We start from the raw sequence: 18769 nt of genomic DNA, 5'->3' as shown, positions 1-18769 counted from the left end.
TCTTATGACATCGCTCCTGTGTTGTCGGTCATGGACCCAGGATTCGGGGCATGACAGTTTCATTCCTTACACTTATAAATAGCTCAAATATATATTAAGTGTTATTCCCTTGTTGAGTTTGTTGAACTCACATCTCTATTTTAATATTATTTCAGGTTCTTAGTTGACCTTTAATTGAGAATGCTTGCTACTTTATTTGTTGGTATGCATTACTTGCTTCAACAATGCTTTTTTTTATTCTTTATGATTCGATATATTAGACGCTCCACTATTACGTTATTTTCATTCAAGTTTAGATTTTTATTTTCAATATTAGATTTTATTAATGTAATAAGTATTTTAAATTATGAATTGTTTTATTGGTTTTAAGGAATATTTGAAACATTACAAAATAATACTTTAATTTTATATAATTTATTTTATGATATGTATGTTTTGGGGCATAACGTAGATGTGGTGTTCTTATAACAATGCTCCTATATTGCTGGTGATGGACACGAGTTTCAGGTTGTGACAGGAGATCTTCATTGTGTTTCTTTGAGAGGATCTGTGTATCTCTTTGCACTCCTCAAGATCACCATCATAGGTCAAACGAACCCATTCCCCATTATCATCCATATAATTGAGACCCATATCCGTGAAATCATCTATCTCAAAACGTTTACCAATCTCTTGTTGCAAGTCCCTTAAACCCCAGTTTGGTTGCAAGCCTAACCTAACCTTTTCTACACCAAAAATGGCTTTAACTCCGATGACACCTCCTTCTCGTAAACTCTGGCCAAAACGTGGACTTCCTAGCTCACTTTGATGTATATGCCCACTGACTGTCCTTGTTTTGTGAATTTGTGATCTTACAAGAAAGTCTGGATCTCCATGGTTATTCAATGAATGCAATTCTGCTAATTCACTACTGCAAGTCCTCTTTAAAATCCCATTCGACGTTTCTGCAAGTAAAGCGCCATTTCCATTGCTTGAGGCAGTTATAGTGGTGGCATCATGCTGTTGTGCTCGAGCAGAACAGCAGTTACTTGAGCAAGAGCTCCCACTGCATGGAGAGGAATGGGATTTTGAGGCAGTGCCAGAAGGGCTAGAATCATCAGGTGGAGAGTCTAAGTGCTTTGAATTGTCGCTCCTCCTCAATGATGAATAAGGAGCATGACTTGAAATTTTTGGAGAGCTCAGTTCTGGGAAGGCTGAATAGAAAGATTCAATGTGAACGGCACCCTTAGCACCTTGGACTGTGTCGATCACCTGCTGGAGTTTTCGTAAGGAATGGCCAACCTTGTTGATCTTTCGAGAAGGCCATCGTTTGATACCGTGTTGTCTGCATATCCGTTTTAGAGTAGTAGAGCAAACTGCAATTAGAACAAACTGTGTGAGAACGCCATCGATTAATAAGCTAACATATGATATTTGAAGACAGCGACCCAGCTGAACAAACGGAATTGATAATAAGGGTTATATCAAGTTGGTCTGCAGCAAATGTTTGTCTGTGCAATGGTAATCATAGAATAAAGGATGGCTCAAATCTAACATTCAAAAGCTAGTCATTACTTTATATATAAACATGTGGTTTCAGTTGTGATAGGACATTTTCATACCACCGAGGCTTTGAGAAGCATCTTTGAGGCTCCCTGCAAAGTATCTTCGAAGAACTTCCAAGCTGATTGTCTGGATCGCTGTCTTGGTCCGTCTCTTCTTACCTGTTTTCCTGCTGCCTAATGAGCGACATCCGCCAAAAGCAGAAGAAACTCCATCACCCTCGATACTGCTATTAGGTCTAGGATTTTGCTGAAGTTGACCCAACTCTGAAATTACTTGCTTATTGTCTAATTCCTCCTCGGAGTCATCCCAGTGAGTTATCATCTTGAACTCTTCTTTAGGTTCTTCTGGATAGTCCCATGTGATGCAGCAACTTTTACCCTTCTTTTGGGCCTCCACCATCCAGGCAATCCAAGATGATTCATCCCGTGGTGGCTCTTTAGAAGGTGATGATACAAAACTCTGATTTTCTCCTTGATCAAGCTCCTTGTCCATGACAACTTGTAAACTCCAGCAAACCTGTTTTATGGAAATAGGCAATAAATCCCACATCTCCTTTTGCTCTTCGGTATCTTGGCAATCTTTTGGCAAGAATAACTCCAACACAAATTCAACGAATCCGGTAGAAATGCTTCTCAGGGGAATCGCTATGGCAGCATGAAGACCAAATATCTTAGCATGGTGAGCTAGTGGATAATCTTTCTTGCTGAAGGAAGGTATATCATTCGTGAAACATTGCTTTTGTGTTGTGAATGCTCTCCCCACAATCCCTTGACCTAGGAAAAGGTATTGCTCAAAACTCGCCGTGTGAAAACCTGAAAAACCTCTGTCGGCTAAAAAGCAAGCAGAATCCACAGTGGAAATACAAGAGCTAAACCTCTCGGGAAACTCCTGCCGTCCACTTTTACCTTGCCGGCTACATAAGGCCCATGTTAGAGCCAAGGGCAATCTATATGTCTTGCAAACAGATTTCACAATATCTGAAATCTCAGGCACCGCAGCTCGATCTAATCGATTGCAAGTCTGTGATAAAAGGAACACAATTGTGATCTTAGTTATGAACGCTAAAATTTCAGAAACCTTGAGTCTAGTGTCTTTAAAATGTCTAGTATCTACGTACCTCGACACCAGGAGAGCAGAAGTCTTCAGAACTTCTTAGATCAACAGCCTGCAAATCAACATGCATATAAAGACCAAAAAAGAGGAAAGTTCTCTGCTTATTTCACAGGCTTGAAGAAATTGATAGCCATTGTTACTTTTGAAAGGCATTTCGATCATTAAAAAATCTGAAAGTTAAATGCAAGTCAAGGGATATGAAATGAAAGAAACATGAAGTCTATATGCAACTAACATAAAATAATATAACAACAGTCTCATCGATAGCTAATTGAAACCTTTGCAAGATACATAGGAAACGAACAAACCTGGAGAACTTTGCAGATGTCTTGTAGTTCTCGACGATAGCTTATCTTCTGATTGGTAGTCGCAATCTCAACTATGCCTAAGCAAGTCTCACTGCCTTGTGTGAAAAGTGGGAGTGCAAGAGACCCTCTAATGTTATGTTGTACTGCATGATCTCTATGTGGATATTCTTCACTTCTGAAGAGACGTACGTCAGGAGTCCACTCAGGCAGCTTCTCCAAGAAAACCCGACCGGGGAACCCTACAGAACTTTTTGCATCCTCTTCTGCTTGGAAATGATAGGCTGTTGAAACCTTTCTATAACTTGCAAGACTCTTGCAACTCGGATCGACAAAGTATGGCTGATCAATAGTAGCAAGGACTCTTTTCCCTTCTTTCTCCATGGGTAGCCAAATCTGGATAAGAATATCTCTATCTTGTATACAATTTTTTAAGAATCCAACGGCTTGCATTACTCTCTCCTTCACAGAAAATGAAGTCCCTGGATTTACTCTCTGCACCATCTGCCATTCGAAACCCAATCCAGCAGCTTCTACTTGACAGCTTGCGGGGTGCGCGAAAGGTGTCCAAGTCTCCACAGAATCTTCAACCTGAAGTTCAGTCTGAACAAGTTCCGTGCTGTTTGGATAATCTAGTGGTGGATTTCCATGGCAATGCCTTTCTGTTTCTTCTTGATAGTCCTGCTGGTTTGAGGCTATGCTCCAATTAGTAGTCCCCGTAACGGGAATATATAGTGAAGGGTCATGCAGAACATTAGAGGTGGAGAGACCTTGCTGCAGAAAGTTGAACCCTCCATCCTTCTCAAACCACCCTTGATACAAGATTTTATCCATGAAATCCCAGTTCGTGACATTTCCTGAGAAAGTCTCGAATGTAGAATTAGGGGTAGAGGAACGGTGGTCATCCATATAGTCAACTTGCTTGAAACTTGCACCAACCAAAGCTTTTTATACTCCAAATTAGGAAAGTTTCAACCTGAAACACACAAGTACAACTCAAAACATGAACAAAACGAGAAAAATCCAGGATTACCACGTACTTTCCTTACATTAAAACTGTACTCTGAAATGCATTTCAAAGCAAATCATAAACTAACATGCTTGTTTCTATGAAATCTAACAGGATTGGACCTTCATTTATACTAAGCCATGTATTAAAATAACAGATGAGAAACATGCAGCAAGAAAGAAACTCACTTTCTGAAGACTCTTGATTCAGATTGGCCAGATTCTCTTCCCTGTCGGTGTACTATATATGCCTTGCTGAAAGCAGTGAACTGTGAACCTTAATCATATTCAGGAGTAGCAGCAGTACAAAAATAACCAAAGACTTTTCTTTTGGGTGAATGAGAGGGTTACTATATATCCTCTCGGTTATTTACACAGGGTACAGCTAGCTCTAGTTTCGCAATCAGAAGATTGGGGACTCAGGCTGTATAAAGCAGGAAACAGAAGAAAAGGAATAGAGGGTACAGTTCAATGTACTCCATCATCACCTTATATATATGTGTGTAGTCAGCTCTAGCTATAAAGTCAACAATTAAAAAGGTGAGCAATCAAGGGTAAAATGAAGAGAAAGAGGTGTTTGCATGTGAGAGAGAGAGGGAGAAATGAAGCATTTATATGTATAAAGTACGCAAAATGAAGCAATACTTATTAAACAGAGAAGGTACTTATTTAATTCACCGAGTTCAATTTCATTGACTTAAGATTAAATTTCAATCATTTGGACCTTAACCTACCAAGGTAATTAGCTCAAGACATTTCATGCTCTAGAAACTAAAAACCCTGTATGATTTCTGCTGTACTGTGTCCTTTGCTATATTAGGTGTGCTTGTTTTAATTTGTGCATCCAATGGCATAAGTACGTGCCTCATGTTTTCTGGAGAAATGTCATGAAAAATATTGGTTCAAAATCCATTGAAGTTTTAAGAAATGCAGTATGGTCCTCTTCCCAGAGCATTTCAGAAGAAATAATAACGTTCTGGGACAGTCTGCTATGAAGGACAAGTTCGAAGGGTTGATGACAGTTGTTAGTAACGTATCTCTGTCATGAAATGCCCCTCCGCTCCAGATTTAGGGGCCATGAATTCATTTTTATTCACCGCCGATAGATTTTCCACGTTAACAATAATTACGAACCTAGATAGTAGTTTAATGTTAATGGTCCTGAACATGGCGGAAACCTCAGGATCCAGTCAAGCAAGACTACTTGTGGTCTTCTCGTGTAGAGTACTGCCTGTTTAATATTTCAGTGCCTTAATTAGGGGAAACCATCATGTGCTGCTTAACAGGGGAAATTAATAATTACAAACCTCAAGAAATCAAACATATACAAATGGTGCTCAACTTCTATGGTTAGGCTTAATTGGTCAAAGCTAAAAAATGATACCAGGCTGACTCAAAACTGATGCCAGGCTGACGTATTCTTTGAAATGAAATTTAATTACTAAAAAAAATTGTCACGGCCTGCATCCAATGAACGGCAATAACCCCCCTCTACATTTCAATACTTATACGAAACCCAAATTTATATATATATATATATATATATATATATATATATATAACTTAAAATAGAGTTTTACATAACATTAATAACATAATTAAAGTACATAATATAAATCAACATTTTAATACAAGATTTAATACAAATACTGTAATTATAGAGCTCTAACTAGATATAATGAAATAACATTAATTATAATTAAAAAACAAGTTCTGAAATCTAATAAAAATGACTTTTATTAGAATTAACTATAAACAGAAAAGTTCAGTTGCTACTTTTAGCAATAAAATGTGTATATATAATTATTATTTTTAATATAAACAATAGAATTAATAACAAGAAACATGTTGCTGCAAAACAACAAGTTACCTTAAAAAAAAAATTTATCTAATTCTAAAACCAACAACGAACTTAGTTTTTATTACTGATAAATGAGCAACCATAAATTTGCATCTGCTATTTTTTATTAGTGATGATTTCATTGCTAATTTTTACGAGCAATGAATTTTAATTTTGTTTGCAAGATAGATAGTAGCTGATCATCCCATTTTTTAGTAGTCAAAGTGTGGCAGCTGCATTAGTTCTGATCTTGATTGGCCATTGAGAACCAACAGGAGTGATCAAAATGCATATTAAACTGAGAAAAACAAAATCAACAAGCTAGTTGTTTTCCACCATATTATTAATTTAATATGTAAATTAATGGATGTCAACAAAACGCAGAAGAAATCGAAAACACATATAAATTAATAAATCATGATGATGAGTAAATCCACAATGTGATGTTAATTAGATTAAGACATGTCTTCCTTGCTGACCAAATAATTAATGATCTAATTCTTTCTTTAATTAAAGCTAATTAATTAATCATTAGTTCTATTCATTAAATATTATTGTACATCAGTGAATTATCTATCTCCCTGCGTGGACCACCATCAGCTCGCATCTTCATGTACATTTGACCTTCATAGACAAGTGAGAGGTTGGTCTATAATGCCTTCATTTTTATTTACTTTTCTCTTCTCGACCGGCGATCGGGTCTACACTTTTACTTTTATCTTCATTCCGGCCCCAATTCTTTGAATCCAGTGGTTAAATTTAACTCTCCAGGAACAAAACCAGCAATAATCTGATGAGAATCTTCTGCATAACTGCAATCAAGATTCATAAATATAAAACCTACCCTATTTCTTGGATTCTTGAACTCTATTATTGGTCATGCAACGATTTTCCAGCTTGTGCCACAATCTTGAGGGATGAGGCGGGCGATAATGGAGACCTGAAAGCTCACATGCATGTATAGCATAGCCTGCTTCTTTTTTTCTTTTTTTTAATAAGCAATACATATTAGCCAAATGAGGGCGAGAGTCCAAAAGGAAGCTTACATGGTCAGAGCAGCAACAGCCATGCAAAACCTGTTTACAATATATAGCTAGTAGCCTAGTATCATTCGTTGTACTTGTTTGCTAGGTAAATCATGTATTACCAAGAATCTATAACCAACGCAATCGAGAAGCTAGCGGATACTGGAGGAATAACATTTTACAGACTCCATGCAAAAGAGTTTACTTCTTCATAGGCATGTGAGGAATAATTTACTCCAGAAATAGAAATCAATAATGGGTGAGCTCACTTAGCAATTTTTTTTAATAATAATAATAAAAAAAAATCTTGTTTCCTCATTGGGTATCATTTTTTGTTGTTGTTAATAATCTATAGACCATATAACAAGTGCCAATAAAGGTCTAGCAAACTAGAATTAAAAGTTACAGAAGAAACAGATATGAACAAACATGAAAAAAAAAAAGAGAATAAAAACAACAACAAAAGATAAAAAGATACAACCAAAAGGAAAAGTCCAAGACTTATTAGACCAACTTAACTAACATTCTATCCTCTTAGCAAGTCTAAAGACCCATATTCTTGGTCTATCATATCCAAGTCTAAGATTCAGTTCAAACCCAATCCAAACTAACATATGTATTTAAAGAGAAGGTTACTAAAGAAATTGCTTTTCCTCTTTTTCTTTTTTCTTTCCCTTTACAGTGACTTTTCTCTCTATACTAAGGAATTCAGTTCCAAACTTAAGTTTTGGCTTTAAAAAGGGTTGAAAAGGCAAGTAAATGATTTCCTCTTTTGTTATTTTCTATTTGGAATTTGATTGTGGAAGGATTAAAAAAGTGTTTAGGATTTTTATACTAATTTGGTGATTGAACAATGTACGAGATTTAATTGAAGTATTAGGGTGTTAGTTGGCTTAAAACAAACTAATTAGATGACTGGAGTTATGGGTTCTTGAAGAACAAATTGTTTGTTTTGGGATCTGAAGATTTAAAGAACTAACAAATCAGGATTCTGGAAATCCCGATCAATTAGTCATTCGGTTGGTATAAATCGATCGACAAATTGGCTTATGTGCTAACGATCGACCGGTTGATCTGAACTAACCAGCCAGTTGGCTTTTGTTGTCGGTTGACCGGTTGGTCTCAATCTACTGACTAGTTGGCTTGAGGTAACGGTCGACCGATTGGACATTTCGGTCGACTAGTTAACCCAGCAATAGAGGTTAATTGATCAGTCTGTTAGGTTCGATTAGTTTGGGTTATATTTGGGATCGATCGGGTGAATCAGTTCAGCTTTATAATAACATTTTGGTATCTAAACTTAGAGTTTTAATCTCTTATGTTATTTTTCTTCGAGTCATTTTCAGTGTTTTTTGTATCTGTTATTAGTTCTGTTAATGTTTCTCTTAATGATTTTCAGTAGTTTCCGATTCTGCATCCATTTATCTTTTGCTTTTATTTTCCTAGTAAGTGGGATAATCTTTAATATGCGTGTAATATAAATAATATATGTTTGTTAATTATATGATGAGTACAATTGATAAAATCTTGAATATCTATATATGTTGTTTTATTTTCTAAGTACTCATCCATTCTTGATTTCGTACTTGCATTCTATTGAATTAAACTCTACTCGATATGACTTTCATTTTCTTTGATAATTATGTGAATATCTATTATGTTTTGATATTAGATTTGTTAGTAACTCTCTACTAATTGAGCATAGTTAGTCTATGTATACATAGTATTTTGTATACCTAGCTAGTGAGAGAGGTATCAACTTATGACAACTGATCTTCTCACAGTAATCGGGGCCACGAACCTCATCTGATCGTTCTTATTCTTATAAATAACTAAAATATATATTAAATGTTATTCCCTCACCGAGTTGGTTGAATTCACCCCTTCGTTTTAATATTATTTCAGGTTCTTGACTTCTATTAACAAGTTGACATTTGATTGAGAATTCCCGCTACTTTGTTTGTTGGTATATCTTGCTTGCTTCTACAGACTTTTCTTATTATTTGTGATTCAACGTCTTAAACGCTCTATTATTACGTTGTTTTCATTTAAGTTTAGATTTTATTACAAAGTTTGGATTTTATGTAATGTAACATATATTATGAACTCCACATTTTGGAAGTTTATGAAATGTTACGTAAATTTATATAATTTGTTTTATAATATGTATGCTACGAGGTTTAGTATAAATATAGTGTTCTTACAGTACCACTGCTCCTATATTACCGATTATGGACCTGGATTTGAGTCAGGATAAATCCCATGCAAGCGTATTAATTAATCAAATGCTAATCCTTATATTTTATTCTTAATTTCAGTGCTGGTACAGATCGATCGTGCTTGATTGTACATCTCTTTCATTCTCCTTAATTTATGGCTTTAAAAATAAAAGATGAGGTCTAAGAATATTTTTATAATTGATACAATAAACAAACAAGAAGGTGTCCACATTCAATTCCCCGAGTACTTAGATGTTAAACTATACCGTACCGATCAACTAATCAACAGGAGGAGGACCACTTGCATATAAATACCTAAGTAGCTTATCATCAGATTCAACTGACATGACCTAATTAACTAGATCCAAGGCAAAACCACTTCCATAAATTATTAGTTTATCTGCAAAATCACTGACTGACAACTACATATCGTCTTCTGCAGGCCTGCCCCTTGTTTTTGTAGACCCACTAGCTCGATGCCTGATCTCTCCTTTTCATATCGAAGAGTTATTTGAGCTATTTAAAAACTGATTGCTGAGAGTATTTCAGTCTTAACCATTAGATTCCAAGTTCAATGGTGATGTGAGATTCCGCAGAAGTCGTGTTGTTGGATATGGAGTTGATGACGCTGGACTGTCTAGATAAGACAGAGCAGTGCAAGGATGGTAAGAAATACTAAGTAGTTGATTCGGTTTAGGCATTTTTGCCCGCTCTTCAATATTTTGGCCATACTCGAGTGTCATTATAACGCAAATTCGAAATTTCTAACCACCAGTCCATCCAAAAACAAATATCCTTCTCATTACGGATTTTAATTTGAAAAACAATTGATAAAAATGTTGTATTTGAGAACTACTGAAATTTGACCTAGAGTGTTGGAAATTGAGTAAATGCATAGCCAAGTATCAAATAAAGGAGTATTGAAAGAAGGAAGCCCATTCTGAAAGGTAGGTTTATACTTCTTGGATATTATCTCTTGCAAGCCTCCCATGCTTTGATCTCCAAGCCTCCAAAGCCATTTAAAAAGTAGAGCTTTGTTTTTTTTTTCCTGCCAAGGAGCCCATTCTTAAACCACCTCTAATCTTTTCCCTCACCAATAAATTGCAAATCTTCTTTGAAAAGATTTAATCACATGAGCAATGCCCTTTGTTTTGACATAATAAATATGGACATGTAGTAAAAGTTAGGGATCGTTCAACACATTTTTAATCAAACATACATGGCCTACCATGCTTAGCAGCCTCCCTTTCCACATTCCCAGCCTTGAACGGGTACATGAAATCATTGCTTTCCATGGAGATAGCCCTTTGATTTCCATGCAAAAGATTGAACCTGCCATACTAGCTGTAAACTCATCATCCAAGTTCATTCCTATCAATGAGCTTTTGTGAAAGTTCTCTCGTAATCTTGAGACCAACTCAAACTATCTCGCAATCCTCTTAGCATAATTAGTCAATGAATTGTAGTCATTAGGTATAAAAATCAAAGTGTATGGCTAAGGTATTCACCATTTCGGTATTCAATACCTTAAAATAACCAGATGGAGATGGTCTTTGAAATAGCACGAACAAACCTTCTGCGACAATATCAAAAGAGAAAAGAAGAAAGAGGGTCACCTTGTCTTAAACCTCCTTTGACACTCTTGGCTCGGAGAGCCATTGATTAGAATGGCGAGATGAGAACCAGAGATGCGTTCATAATTAATGATAGTCCTCCACTTGGTGCTGAAGCCCATGAACATCATAACCTCATCCAAGTAATCCCATTGGACCGAATCAAAGGTTTTGTGAAAATTTACCTTAAGAATGAGACCATGTCCACCACTTTTCTTGATCCTGTGAACCATTTCATTTGCAATCATGAAACCATCTAGGATTTTTCTTCCCGCTATAAAAGTTGTTTGAATGGTGCTAATCACATGCGGCATTACTTATTTCAGCCTGGTGGACAGTTTTTTTTGCTACAATCTTATATAGACCATGCACTAATTAAGCTATATTCGAAGAAGCCAACTGGTGATTTTATTTTTGAAAACAATGCCGCATGGGAGATATTAATGCCTTTTGATAGCTTACCGAGTCTAAAGATTTCATTCACCATGATAAGAGGCTCATTCCTGATTAAATGCCATGATTTCTTATAGAAAGTAAAGTTGAATCCATCAGGTCCAGGTGCTTTAGACCCATCACTATCCCAGACTGCTTGTTTTACTTCATCCAAAGAAACACCCCGCTCTAGCCACTCTGACATTTGAGAAGAGATAGTCTTGAAACCCGTTTCTCCCATATTAGCTCTTCAGTAGTGAGACTTAGAGAAGAGGTTGGTATAGAAGGAAACAACACCATCTTTTACGCAGAGCTGTCCTCGTCCCCCATGGAAATTGTGTCACTGGAGAATTGGCTTCTCATGTTCGGTTCAAGAGCCAATTGGATGAATGAACCTCCAAAATTCCTGGAAAAAGGGTCTGTTTAGGCAAGGCTGCAAAGTTGGCATAACTGTCCCGGCAGAGATAGAGAGAGACATCCCAAGTGTCCCCGTCAACCTTGAATTCTGGCTTATTTACAACCTGGGCAACTTTGGCATGACTATCAGGATTAGATTCAGAGTCGGTTTCTTCTTCATCTTACATATGTGGGCTGAAAGTTTGCATACTATACTCTATTGTTTCAAAGGCTGGAAAATGTAGGTGATCAAGTTCTTGGATATGTATATAGCAATCCTTCCCTTCCAAGCACAAGACAATATCTTCATTGATAGTGCTTGTAAGTTTAGTGTTGAAAAGTAGGCTTATTTTGTCAAACCCAATTACTCTTCCATGGTCTTAGCGCCTCAAAGTAGGTCTTCCAAGCTTGACTGTCCATATCTAATGCCATCTTCAAAGAATCAAAAGAAATCAACGCTTGAGAGGCTCTCATGTATCTGAATCCACTGAAAATCACTCCACTGTCTATAAGACCTCTCTTAATACATTGATAGTTAACCCCGTTAGTAATCTGTCCTACTAAGGAGTTCTTCAACCATGCTTTGTCTTCTTCAACAATATCGAGCTGCACAAAATGGAGAGGAGGAGTTTTGCACTCAGTGCTTTGCGAGTCTTGTGTTTGTATAGTAGAGGAGGTCGGCAGCAGGGGTATTGCCCTCACAGCTTCTGCATAGCTTCTAGAATCACGTTGACGGATAGGGACAAAGATGCTCGTGGTCGCTGTGAGTTGACTTTGGGAGAAGGAGGTTGTCGATGAAAACGCGCTAGGTTTGCTCGCAGATTAAAGGGATCAAACCAGAAGTCATTGAAGTATTGGAGGAGCTCAGTCTGGGAGAACCAAGATTTCATTGATACGAAAAATCTCCAGTTTTTCTGATTCTTCCTCCTTGAGATGAAAGAGGTCGGTAACATCTCCATACTTAAGGAAAGCTCTTCTTAAGGTTTGGTAATCTAGCCAAGATGGGAATCTCTCAAAACAAAACTTTAAAACTTGTGAAAAGGGTTGAACGGGTTAACGTTTTGGAGGTGAGGTTTAAAGGGAAGGCTATGGTGGGTCAAAGATGGAAAGGGGCGATTGTGATGGGATTGATTTTGATTGTTAGGGATTTGGTTTTGGGAGGCGGGGGGGCGGGGTGTTAACAAATTCATTTGAGCTCTCTCTAAAACATCCTACAACAACTACTTAAACAGTCTACCCCTGACCTTGATCACAAAGGAAAAGGGAATCCTTGATATATAAATGAAAAAAAATAAATTAAAAGACTGATAGGAAAATTAAAAGTTAAAATTCAAAAAACATAATAGCTTGAAAATTCTTCATTGTCAAGCTGAAAGAGGTAAACCAGTAATCTCAACCCAGCAAAAGTAGTTAATAGCCATTTCCAAAACACTCCAGGGAGCTTGAGAAGCAGGTACTTGAACAAGAACACTTGCTGCCAGAAAAGCTAGTCTTAGGTGCAGAGTTTGAGTGCTTCTAATTGTCAATCATCTTGAATGATGAAGAAGGAGATTGAAATGAAAATTCTGGAGAGCTTATTTGAGAGAAGGCTGAATAGAAAGATTAAACATGAATGGAATCCTTAGCATCTAGGATTGATTCGATGACCTTTTGGAGATTTCTTAAAGAGTGGTCAACGCCATCTTGATCTTTTGAGAAGGCTATCGTGTGATGCCTTTCTGTCTGCATATCCTTTAGAGAGTCGTAGGCAGACTGACATTAGAACTAACTGTGCAAGCACCCTGTTGTCTATATAGCTTAACCCTAACACACACAGCAGGAACTGATCACTGATGACAGCAAACATAGACGGACGAACAAATGAAACAGTGTTTATATTATATTACGCTCCAAAGAGAAAAGGTCCAAGTCCTCAAGTCCATGGGATTAAGTAAAGCTTGATTTGTTGTTGTGACTTTGTAAAAAGTACAAACAGCCCCATCAGCACCTGGTTACTGGCACGCATACAGTGCTACGAGGTTACTCTTCTAGTTAATCAAGGTTAATTTGAGTGTAGAATTCCCATTTGTTATACTTTATAGAGAAAGGAAATTGTGCTACTCACATTTATCCTTTTCAAAGTAAGATGCAGTAAAAAAATGACAAGATTATATATATAAAGTATAATCATTGTTTATTCCTCAATGGCTTGTTTTTCTGAGAAAACTTTCCAACAGAATAGAAATCTTAGAAAACATCTTCTACGTACCATGTCCAACTCCAAACCAATCATGTATGTTGTAGAGACTATTCATAAAATCAATGGAAGCCTTGGAACGAACCTCGGAAACCAAATGGAGAAGAATATTTGTGAAGGGATATCTTGATTGTGTTTCTTTGAGAGAATCTGTGTATCTCTTTGCACTCCTCAAGATCACTATCACAAGTCAAAAGAACCCATTCCCCATCATCATCCATATACTTGAGACCAATGCATGTGAAATCATCTATCTCGAAACGCTTACCAATCTCTTGTTGCAAGTCTCTTAAACCCCACTTTGGTTGCAAGCCTAACCTAACCTTTTCTACTCCATAAATGGCTTTAACTCCGAAGACACCTCCTTCTCGTAAACTCGGGCCAAAACGTGGTGGACTTTCTAGCTCACTTTGATGAATATGATCACTGACTGTCCTAGTTTTGTGAATTTGCGATCTTACAAGAAAGTCCGGTCCACCTTGGTTATTCAAGGAATGCAATTCTGCTAATTCATTACTGCAAGTCCTCTTAAAAATCCCATTCGAGGTTTCTGCAAGTAAAGAGCCATTTCCATTGCTTGAGCCTGTTATTGTGGTGGCAGCATGCTGTTGTGCTCGACCAGAACAGCAGTTACTTGAACAAGAGCTCCTACTACACGGAGAAGAATGGGATTTTGAGGCAGTGCCAGAAGGGCAAGAATCATCAGGTGGAGAGTCTAAGTGCTTTGAATTATCGATCCTCCTGAATGATGAATAAGAAGTATGATTTGAAAGTTTTGGAGAGCTCAGCTCTGGGAAGGCTGGATAGAAAGATTCAATTTGAACGGCACCCTTGGCACCTTGGACTGTGTCGATCACCTGCTGGAGTTTTCGTAAGGAATGGTCAACCTTCTTAATCTTTCGAGAAGGCCATCGTTTGATACCGTGTTGTCTGCATATCCTTTTCAGAGTGGTCGGGCAAACTGCAATTAGAACAAATTGTGTGAGCACACCATTGATTAGCTAACAAATGATATTTTAAGAAAGCGACCTAGCTGAACAAAGGAAAATGGTAATAAAGGTTTTGGAAGATTAGATCAAGTTGGTATCCAGCAAATGTTTGTCTTGTAATGATAATCATCTGTTTTGGAAGAAGTTGATATATTGAAAGTACTATAAAGATAATCATCTAATCTAATAAAGGATGCCTGAAATCTAACATTGAAATGCTATTCATTACTTTACATATAAACATGTGATTTCAGTTGTGATAGGACATTGTCATACCGCCGAGGCTTTGAGCAGCATCATTGAGGCTCCCAGCAAAGTATTGTCGAAGAACTCCCAAGCTGATTGTCTGAATCTCTGTCTTGGTCCGTCTCTTCTTACCTGTTTTTTTGCTTCCTAACGAGCGACGTTCGCCAAAAGCAAAAGAAACTCCATCACCCTCAATATTGATATTGGGTCTAGAATGTTGCTGAAGTTGACCCAACTCTGAAATTACTTGCTTCTGGTCTATTGCCACCGCAGGGCCATCCCAATGAATGATCGTCTTGAACTCTTCTTTAGGTTCTTTTGGATAGTCCCATGTGATGCAGCAACTTTTACCCTTCTTTTGGGCCTCCACCACGCGGGCAATCCAAGATGATTCTTCGGGTGGAGCTTCTTTCGAAGGGGATGATTCAAAACTCTTATTTTCTCCTATATAAAGCTCCTTGTCCATGACAACTTGTAGACTCCTGCAAACCTGTTTTAAGACAATAGGCAATAAATCCCACATCTTTTTTTGTTCTTCGGTCTCTTGGCAATCTTTTGGCAAGAATAACTCCACCACAAATTCAACCAATCCAGTAGAAATGCTTCTCAGGGGAATCGCTACGGCAGCATGAAGACCAAATATCTTAGCATGGTGAGCTAGTGGATAATCTTTCTTGCTGAAGGAAGCTATATCATTCGTGAAACATTGCTTTTGTCTTGTGAATGCTCTCCCCACAATCCCTTGACCTAGGAAAAGGTATTGCTCAAAACTCGCCTTGTGAAAACCTGAAAAACCTCTGTCGGCTAATAAGCAAGCAGAATCCACAGTGGAAATACAAGAGCTAAACCTCTCGGGAAACTCCTGCCGTCCACTTTTACCTTGCCGGCTACATAAGGCCCATGTTAGAGCCAAGGGCAATCTATATGTCTTGCAAACAGATTTCACAATATCTGAAATCTCAGGCACCGCAGCTTGATTTAATTGATTGCAAGTCTGTGATAAAAGGAACACAATTGTGATCTTAGTTATGAACGCTAAAATTTCAGAAGCCTTGAATCCAGTGTCTTTAAAATGTCTAGTATCTACGTACCTCGACACCAGGAGAGCAGAAGTCTTCAGAACTTCTTAGATCAACAGCCTGCAAATCAACATGCATATAAAGACCAAAAAAGAGGAAAGTTCTCTGCTTATTTCACAGGCTTGAAGAAATTGATAGCCATTGTTACTTTTGAAAGGCATTTCGATCATTAAAAAATCTGAAAGTTAAATGCAAGTCAAGGGATATGAAATGATAGAAACATGAAGTCTATATGCAACTAACATAAAATAATATAACAACAGTCTCATCGATAGCTAATTGAAACCTTTGCAAGATACATAGGAAACGAACAAACCTGGAGAACTTTGCAGATGTCTTGTAGTTCTGAACGATAGCTTATCTTCTGAATGGTAGTCGCAATCTCAACTATGCCCAAGCAAGTCTCACTGCCTTGTTTAAAAAGTGGGAGTGCAAGAGACCCTCTAATGTTATGTTGTACTGCGTGATCTTTATGTGGATATTCTTCTCTTCTGAAGAGACGTACGTCAGGAGTCCACTCAGGCAGCTTCTCCAAGAAAACCCGACCGGGGAACCCTACAGAACATTTTGCATCCTCTTCTGCTTGGAAATGATAGGCTGTTGAAACCTTTCTATAACTTGCAAGACTCCTGCAACTCGGATCGACAAAGTATGGCTGATCAATAGTAGCAAGTACTCTTTTCCCTTCTTTCTCCATGGGTAGCCAAATCTGGATAAGAATATCTCTATCTTGTATACAATTTTTTAAGTATCCAACGGCTTGCATTACTCTCTCCTTCACAGAACATGAAGTCCCTGGATTCACTCTCTGCACCATCTGCCATTCGCAACCCAATCCAGCAGCTTCTACTCGACAGCTTGCGGGGTGCGAGAAAGGTGTGGAAGTCTCCACAGAATCTTCAACCTGAAGTTCAGTCTGAACAAGTTCCGTGCTGTTTGGATAATCTAGTGGTGGATTTCCATGGCAATGCCTTTCTGTTTCTTCTTGATAGTCCTGCTGGTTTGAGGCTATACTCCAATTAGTAGTCCCCGTAACGGGAATATATAGTGAAGGGTCATGCAGAACATTAGAGGTGGAGAGACCTTGCTGCAGAAAGTTGAACCCTCCATCCTTCTCAAACCACCCTTGATACAAGATTTCATCCATGAAATCCCAGTTCGTGACATTTCCTGAGAAAATATCGAATGTAGAATTAGGGATAGAGGAACCGTGGTCATCCATATAGTCAACTTGCTTGAAACTTGCACCAACCAAAGCTTATATATACTCCAAATTAGGAAAGTTTCAACCTGAAACACACAAGTACACCTCAAAACATGAACAAAAAGAGGAAAAATCCAGGATTACCACGTACTTTCTTTACATTAAAACTGTACTCTGAAATGCATTTCAAAGCAAATCATAAACTAACATGCTTGTTTCTATGAAAACTAACAGGATTGGACCTTCATTTATACTAAGCCATGTATTAAAATAACAGAAGAGAAACATGAAGCAAGAAAGAAACTCACTTTCTGAAGACTCTTGATTCAGATAGGCGGCCAGATTCTCTTCCTGTCGGTGTACCATGCCTTGCTGAAAGCAGTGAACTGTGAACCTTTATCAAATTCAAGAGCAGCAGCAGTACAAAAATAACCAAGACTGTTTTTTGGGTGAAACTTGTTTCTGTTTCTCTTGTTAGACCTCATGCATCCCCGAATTTGGTAAATGAGAGGGTTCCTATATATCTTCTAGGTTTTTTACACAGGGTACTGCTATAGTTTCACAAACAGAAGATTGGGTACTCAGGCTGTACCAACCAAGAAACAGAAGAAAAGGAATAGGAGATGAAATTAAATGCGTATGTTGAGATCACATGCTCCATCATCACCTTGTATATATGTGTGTCTATGTAGTCATTTCTAGCTATAAAGTCAACCATTCAAAAGATAAGCAATCAAGGGGAAAATGAGGAGGAAGAGGGGTGTGTGTGTGTGTGTGTGAGAGAGAGAGAGAGAGAGATGAAGCTTTTATATGCTTAAGTATACAAAATGAAGCTATACTCAACAAAAAAGGGTCTAATGCTATTATTTAATTCACCTGGTCATAAACTGAGTTCAATTTCATCGACTTAAAGCTTAACTGTCAATCATTTTTACCTTTACCTACCAAGGTAATTAGCTCAAGATTCTCTTCTTGTGCCTTTCGTATCAGCAGGCACTTGATGCTCTAGAAACTAAAAACCCTGTATGATTTCTGCTATCGTTTCGGAAGATTTCACGTTATGGGACAGTCTGCTAAGTGCTAAGAAGGACAAGTTGGAAGGGCTAATGACAGTTTTCCGCAACGTATCTCTACTTCATGCAACGCCTATATAGTTGGGGCCATGAATTTATTTTTATTCACCGCCGACAGATTTGCCACATTAACAATAATTACCACCCTAAAGAGCAGTTCAGTGTTGATGGTCCTGAACATGGTGGAAACCTCAGAGTCAAGCAAGACTTGTGTTGTTCCCGTGGAGAGTGCGTGCCTGTTTAATATTTCATTGCCTTAATTGGTGACCATCATGTGCTGCTTTACAGGAAGCAAAGCTGGGGAAATCATTAATTACAAACACCAAGAAATCAAACATATAATACAGACGCAAATGGTACTGCTTAACCAGCTCTATGGTTAGGCTTAATTAGTCAAAGCTCAAAAACTGATGTCAGGTTGAATTATTCTTCAAAATGTCAAGTTG

The 18769-nt window shown here is 37.7% G+C and overlaps 2 protein-coding genes across 3 annotated transcripts; both read right to left on the bottom strand.

Annotated features, from left to right (window-relative positions):
* Nucleotides 1-335: 335 nt before the first annotated feature.
* LOC133679792 (protein NLP2-like) lies at nucleotides 336-4560 on the bottom strand. Its single transcript, XM_062102488.1, has 5 exons — nucleotides 4161-4560; nucleotides 2967-3939; nucleotides 2663-2710; nucleotides 1602-2565; nucleotides 336-1355 (listed from the first exon to the last, which is right to left on the bottom strand). Exons 2-5 carry the CDS (start codon nucleotides 3870-3872, stop codon nucleotides 463-465), a joined length of 2811 nt encoding a protein of 936 aa, XP_061958472.1. The 5' UTR covers nucleotides 3873-3939; nucleotides 4161-4560; the 3' UTR covers nucleotides 336-462.
* Nucleotides 4561-13627: 9067 nt separating this feature from the next.
* LOC133679776 (protein NLP2-like) lies at nucleotides 13628-18348 on the bottom strand. Of its 2 annotated transcripts, none has more exons than XM_062102469.1 (5): nucleotides 17559-18348; nucleotides 16363-17216; nucleotides 16059-16106; nucleotides 14998-15961; nucleotides 13628-14693 (listed from the first exon to the last, which is right to left on the bottom strand). In XM_062102469.1, the coding sequence occupies exons 1-5, from the start codon at nucleotides 17614-17616 to the stop codon at nucleotides 13795-13797; spliced, it is 2823 nt and encodes a 940-aa protein (XP_061958453.1). In that variant the 5' UTR covers nucleotides 17617-18348; the 3' UTR covers nucleotides 13628-13794. The 2 variants fall into 2 exon arrangements, with proteins under 2 accessions (XP_061958453.1, XP_061958454.1); XM_062102470.1 differs by having other exon boundaries at nucleotides 16363-17336; nucleotides 17559-18347.
* Between the last annotated feature and the right edge of the window lie 421 nt (nucleotides 18349-18769).

The sequence above is a fragment of the Populus nigra genome, chromosome 19 (genome assembly GCF_951802175.1).
Source record: "Populus nigra chromosome 19, ddPopNigr1.1, whole genome shotgun sequence".
Lineage (NCBI taxonomy): Eukaryota > Viridiplantae > Streptophyta > Magnoliopsida > Malpighiales > Salicaceae > Populus > Populus nigra.
Note: the sequence above shows the minus strand (reverse complement) of the source record. Positions and strands in the feature narration are given on the sequence as shown.